This window comes from Pterocles gutturalis, unplaced genomic scaffold (assembly GCF_000699245.1).
Source record: "Pterocles gutturalis isolate BGI_N339 unplaced genomic scaffold, ASM69924v1 scaffold40821, whole genome shotgun sequence".
In the NCBI taxonomy this organism is placed as follows: Eukaryota; Metazoa; Chordata; class Aves; order Pterocliformes; family Pteroclidae; genus Pterocles; species Pterocles gutturalis.
In genome coordinates, this window is record NW_010104403.1 from 1 (window position 1) to 6,748 (window position 6,748).

At 43.0% G+C, this 6,748-nt stretch overlaps 1 protein-coding gene across 1 annotated transcript; it reads left to right on the top strand.

The window, feature by feature from the left end:
• Window positions 1-517: 517 nt before the first annotated feature.
• On the top strand, window positions 518-6,502 carry LOC104471645 (cyclin-F-like). Its single transcript, XM_010087045.1, has 8 exons — window positions 518-608; window positions 2,511-2,665; window positions 3,099-3,205; window positions 4,103-4,170; window positions 4,557-4,750; window positions 5,103-5,156; window positions 5,717-5,821; window positions 6,386-6,502. The coding sequence occupies exons 1-8, from the start codon at window positions 518-520 to the stop codon at window positions 6,500-6,502; spliced, it is 891 nt and encodes a 296-aa protein (XP_010085347.1).
• The last annotated feature ends 246 nt before the right edge of the window (window positions 6,503-6,748 follow it).

A 6,748-nucleotide genomic window follows, 5' to 3' on the forward strand; every position in this document is an offset into this window, starting at 1 on the left:
CGGGTGCTGCTGTGCTGCCCCTGCCCGGGCCCGGCGGCGGGGCTGGCTGAGCTCCTGGGTCTCCTCCGGCCTGAGCCACTCGGATTTTGTGAAGCACCAAGGTGAAGATTTCCCTGTGCGGTTCGCTGTCTTCTGGAATTGACTTTTCCTCTTCCCTGAGTTGCCCGCCTGTGCCGTGTCCCCTGTCATTCAGATGTTCACACAGGTTTAATTCGCATGCCAGTGTAGAAGACCACTTATTTTTCATGACAATAATGCTGCTGAAGTTTCCCCCCCGGCGGGGGAAGAGGATGAAAAGGATAACGGTATTTCTGCCCTCTGCACATCAAAAAGTTGGGTTTTTTTCCATGGGAATAGCTTTTTAATCAAAGATGGGTAACAGGTGAGGTACATGCTACTAGTGACACATTGGGTGCTATTTTGTATCAGGCCAGTGGTTCAGTTCACTAAACCTGAAGCACTAAGGACACTATTAGTGTATATGAACAGAAAACTGTGTATTAGTATGGTAGTGGCCATGGCTCATGGATCTCTAAGGAATCTGCAGGCTCCTCTTGAGGATCCTGATGAAAACCCAGATAACTCTCCCTTTGCAAACTTGAAAAGCTGTATTAAGTCATTGAGTCTGATCCAGCAACTTCGCTTTGAATAAATTGTAAACTTTGTACTGGCTGCTCAGTCTGTGGAGACCTCCCAGTTCTGAGGGCTGGCACCCTCCGAGGAAGGTGAGGCTGTAACTGGCCAGTCCATACGTTTTCCATTCACTGTGTCTGCAGCTGGTAAGAGCTGTTGCTCTTATCTTCTCCAAGAGAAATGCAGTGTGTTGCCTCTCCGATCTCTCACTGAAGTTTTGTGTGAGGGACTGGAGGTTGGTATGAGATCCTGAGGCTTTCCGTATGTTAGGTTATAACCAGCAGTCGTTAAACACCTAGAAGAGCAGGCCAAAGGGGAAAAAATATTAATGGAGAAGAACATTTGCCTTGTTAAAATTCTGTTTTCACCTTGACTTTTCAGCCACCTTCTACTTATAGTGTAAAAAGAGAGCTTGAGAGTTGCATCGCTCTCTCAGCTTATGCCTCGGACCCTGTAATCTAGTGAGACTACATAGCTCTGACTTCATAGATAACATGGTCTGGTTTAGTATATGTATTATACTACTATTACTCTACTGTTTTCATTTACATAAAAAAATATTCAAACCAGTAATGAACTAGTAAAAGTAGGGTAAGCAATGCAAACGGGTGCACGTTGCACAGTACTGGGCTCTTTAGTGGAGTCTGTGTCTTTTTATTAAACTTTTTTAGAAAAAAAGTCGGTAAATTAATTTCCCAAGTATAATCTCTCTCTAAACTTAAACCAGGTTTGTAAAATGCAACCAAGAAATCATCTGTAATAAAGACAGAGGCCCTTACATAGCCCTTTAATTTGTGGGACTCAAGCTTCGACTTCAAAAATTATTTTTTGAGCCATTGTCACTGTAAAGAGGATGCTTAGCCTCCTTCTCGCTCAGAAATGGGCCTCTGTTGCTTGTATGGTCTGTCCCCGAGAGCTGTGAGAGTGTGCTGTGGAAATGAGCAGCGTCTCTGCGTGGCAGGGCTGTGAAAGGCACAGCATGGACTGGGATTGACTCGGGTCTTCCTGCCCAAGCACTGCTCTGTGAGGGTGATCTTTGCTGCCACTTGTGAGCTGGAGGAGGGGAATGTGCCTTTTTTCCTCCCAGTACCTTTCACTGGTTTGAATTTCTGCCATTTGTTAGTCAGGGCTCCTGTGTGCAGGCGGGGGCCAGGCTGCCTGCACTGGCCCCGAGGGATGGAAAAGGGATTGGGCTTTCTACCGTGGAGTGCGAGTCTCTGCCAGCGAGCAGTACTCATGTGCTCTTCTTGGGTTTGCCTTATCTGAGAGATCGTTTTCCTCTTGGTGAATGCAGTGAGGGTAAACTCTGTCTTAACAACAGACAGAAGATGTAGGTGATGCCTTAGTCTACAGGGTAGTGAAACTTCAAAAAAGGGCTTCCTGGTTCTTGGGGACCTTCCATGAGCGTTCATGGTGGCAACTTAGAAAGATGGGCCTTTGGCTTGAGGTGGTTGGGTAGGTCTTAACTTCCACATCTCTCTGGTTACATTCCAAGGGATATTACCCATTGAGATGGACAAGTTGGGGTGTGGGGGACGTAAATGAAGTTGTAGTAGACAGTTTAGCTACACAGGGCAAATGATGGATGTAAGGCATGGAGGGCTCTCCTCGATGGAGGGGACTTGAGCATGAGCCATTCCTTCTGAGCCTCTGGGCTTCATTGATAAAATCAAAGGAGTCACTACTTTGTGGCTTAGTCTTATGGTGCTGTGAGACACACACTAGATTTCCCTGTGATTAATATGTTTGAAGAAGTGTCCTATGCTGCAATAGAGAGCTACTCCAGTAAACACGTGTTATGTATGGGTATACTCTAGTGCCTTTTTTCTTCTACTGTTCCATCACTAACTGCGATGTCCTGTGTTTTTGTTTTCCAGTGATTCACTGTAGATGTTCCAGGTGTTTTTCCTTCCCTTCAAAGCGAAGGATAAGAAAACGGCCTCGAGTCCTGACGTTGTTAAGTCTGCCTGAGGACGTTCTGTTTCATATTCTGAAAGGCCTTCCTGCCGAGGACATCCTCTCAGTCAGAGCTGTGAGTCTGCTGCTGCTTCCCCTCTGTTGCGCACTGTGGCTTGCTTATCTCTGCCATGAGGAGACAGGACTGCGCGCAGAAAAGGCTGGCTTCTTCTGTCAGAATAAATCTGAAGGAAACCAAAGAATACATGGAGTCATTAGATTTTTGCTATCCCAGCAGCAGTTTTATTTCTCACTACTCAAACTTAAGATTGGCAGCAGTATTTGACTGCTCTGTATAAATTTTCAGTGGGAATTGTCCTGCTAGATCACCGTGGCCAAGCGAATTAGTTTGGTTTGACATCTCTTGCCTTAAGGGTGATTAGGCAGGTAATGAGTTATGATTAACTTGTGATTAATTAATTAGCTATTTAAAATAAGATTGCAAAGAACTATTTTTCTGTTGGTCCCTTAATTCTAGTAATTATTATTTTACACTCTCCCCCTTGCAGGTGAACTCGCATCTTAAATACCTTGTGGATAATCATGCTAGTGTGTGGGCATGTGCAAGTTTCCAAGAAATATGGCCTTCTCCAAACAATCTGAAGATGTTTGAAAGGTAAGCTTTAAGAGTCAAGTTTGTCTGGTGTTGTAGAAGAGGTAGATAAACAGTTCTAATCAGTCCTCACTGTAAGCTTCTACTTTTTGTAGAAGTCTTTGCTGAGGGTGATGAGGAATTGTTGATTTTGTGTTTGAGCTGCAGCTTATAACTGTCTCTTTAACTGGAGCAGGGGCTGTTGCATATACTGACATTATTTCTCTTTAAGGGCATTAATATTCCATACTGGAACACTGCATGTTAACTAAAACCTGTTACTGCTGCTTCCATATGTTTGTGCAAGTGAGCTCAGAGGCTCAAGAGCATAACCATGCTTCGAAGTCTGAGCTGGCTTGGTCACTTCTTGTGCAAAACAGTGTATTGAAAAATAGGCAAATTTCAGTATTAAAACGAGTGAGGTTTGAAAGGGTAATGATAAATCTGCTTTAAAAGGACAGAGAACATCCATCTGATTTGAAGGGCATCTGTCAGTTTAAATGTCACAATTATTTTGCTTCTGACTGTTGCTTCTTCGATGCATGTCTCACGTTCTTTCTGAAGAAGATTACAATGTGCACATCAGCTTGGACGGGAGGAGCACAAGGGCTTGATGCATGTCCTTGAGGATACAAAGTACCAAAATGTGTTATTACATTCTGGTATTGGGGATGTTGTATGGGGATGGGAAACGGTTCTAGGAATTGTCAAATTGTCCTGGATATCGGCACATGAAAGGGCTGCAGCAAGAAAAGCCTCAGCATAACTTATATTTAACTTCTGTAGTGAAAGCACATATGCTCAAGGTTGGTGATCACCGAAGTCACAGCCCGGCCTCTGCTGGAGTGACTGGTTTGAGGACGTGGGTCTGGAAGCACCTGCTAATTTCAGCCACGCTTATCTTCTCTGTTTCCCACTCAGGGCTGCTGAAAGGGGTAACTTTGAAGCTGCTGTGAAGCTGGGGATAGCATACCTGTACAATGAAGGCTGTAAGTGTGGCAGCTTGTACTCGGGTCTTTGGGGAAGATGGCATGAAGAAGAAATGTAGATGAGCTAAAGGTTTACTTATAGATCACATCAGACTCATTGTCTCATCACAAAGTTGGCACTTCTACTGGCTGCTTACAGAGCTGTTTGTCGTGTGTCTCAAACCCTGATGCTTTTTTACCCAGGTTCTATAACCAATTAAGGTTATATGTTCCTAAAGACTGATTGTAGTAAGATTTTTCTTCTTTTGCCATCTCCATGATTTTTAAGGCTCTAAAGGGAAGACACTGTTCAATCTTTCCTTGATTGTATCCTATTGTCTGTCTTGGCCTGATTAGATGCTGAGCACACCTTGTAAAATGATTTGTGGCTTTTTTCTTTTGTTCAGTGTCCATCTCCGACGAGGGTTATGCAGAAGTGAATGGATTAAAGGCATCGCATTTCTTCGGTGTGGCGGAGCAGTTGAATGTGTGTGCAGCCCCATTTATCTGGCTTTTTATTCGTCCTCCCTGGTCCTTGAGTGGAAGCTGTTGTAAAGCTGTGGTCTATCAGAGTCTCAAAGCAGAGTGTCAGTTGGAGAAAGTAAGAGTTTTTTGCCCTTGACTTTAACATAGGCTGGTAGCTGCATCTAGTTCTTTTGGAAAAAATATTTTTGTTTCTCCGAGAAGCTCCTATGCTCTTTTTGCTTAAATCACTGTGGATCAATCATTTTAATGAATTTATTGACAAACTGCACTTGGTAGATCATGACTGCCAGAGGCCTGTACTGTTTTCTGAGAGATTCATTACTGTCTGAAAGATAACAAAATATTGAGAAAAGCAAGGGGGAGGGATGATTGAAAGGCAAACAAAATTGTGGTCTGGAATTAGGGGCAAAAATTGCTATTCTTTTTTTTTTATCTTTAATAATGCTTTATCTTAATGCTTTCTTCAGACTCAAAAAGGATCTATTCTCCACTGCTTGGCTAAGGTCTTGAGTCTCTTTGAGGTGAGCAGTGTTTCTAATTTGATGTGTTTGGGTACTTTTTTGGTGATGCTAATGCTGTTTACCTGATTTAAAAAAAAACAAAAACAAAAACAAAAAACAGCCAAATGCTCTTATATTCATCAAGTGGCCTAGGAATTTCTGTTCTGATGAGTTTAATTTACTGGTTGTCTAAAGGGATGTCATCAACTTAGTTTATTGAATTTTACAAACAGTGAAATTAATTTTGGCTTGGTCATGGGCTTGCAGCATGTTCAGGTCTCAAAGGAAGCCCTCCAGTCATAATGCATGTTAAAAAAAAATAAAAAATCCTTGAGTGGCAAGCAAGCCAAAAAGCTTTTGTCTAGCTGAGGAAAACCACTAAATGGCTTCCTGAGCCTGGATCTTCAAATGATGGTGCTGAGTGAATGTGGGAGCACCCCTCAGAGTCTGAAAAGGACTTGCAACTGGTTGGTTCCGCTCTGGAGCTTTCAGTAGAGAGCTGTTCTGTACCTTCTGAAGTTTTGAGATCTGGTGCCCACTTGGCTGGACAGCAAAAATACCGTTATGCCTTTTATTCTTAGGATGAAGAAAAGAGAAAGGAATCCCTTGAAATGTTAGAAGAATCTTCAAAGCAGGGTTGTTTAAACAGCTCCTACCTCCTTTGGGAAAGTAACAGAAAGGCTGCTGTAAGTAGTAAATTTTTTTTTTGCCTCAAAGCAACTTTTTCACTGTAACTTGTGGACCTCTGTGTGCAATGAACGTACACAGAAAGAACTTGCTGTTCCTCAGAGCTTACTTCATAAACAAGGAGATCGCTAAGAACTCTCTCAAATGAGCTCTGGTGTGTGCCTTGGTGTTCAAAGCAAGTCAGTCTATAAGCAGTTGGAGCCAAGCTGCAAGCAGACTTTCCTCTAGACTAACTGCTAGAGGCACAGGCACTGCTGGCTAGCGATCATATGGCTCACCTGGGAACGGGAGGGGACACTGCCTGTATTGTCATTAATAAGCCTGCCCAAGCTCATATATTGGAGTCCCGAGTGACCTGTCTCATTTCCTGTGAGATGTTGGGCAAGAACTGAAGAAACTTTCTTCAAAACAATGTTGGCGTCGTGATGAGAAACAGACTTGTTGCTGAAATAATAGATGTACCCACAGGAATGTGTTTTTTCTCTGGATATTAGTACTGCAATCCTTCTGTTTGTTGTGTAAAGGCAAGGGTTTTTGAAATCTGTTTACATTCATCTCTGCAGATGTCAGATCCTGGCAGATACCTCCAAAGTCTCAGGAAGCTACGGGACTACGCAGCAAGGGGCTGCTGGGAAGCACAGGTAAAACTATCTTTTCCCAGGAAAAAAGTCTTTATTTGATCTTTTCTATGCTGTCATTGTAGGCTTGGACTCCTCTCTTTAGAAGCAGGGTCAAAATTGCTGAATAATATCTATATGCATGCATGTATTTACTCTGCAGATCCCCCTCTTTTTGGAAAATATGGCATGTCTGTGGTACAATCTGAGTAAAGACACATCTTTTGATGGGTTTAAAAGCCTACCCCCAAACTAAGAACTACCAATTCTGTTACCTTTTAGCCTACCCCCAAACTAAGAACTACCAAT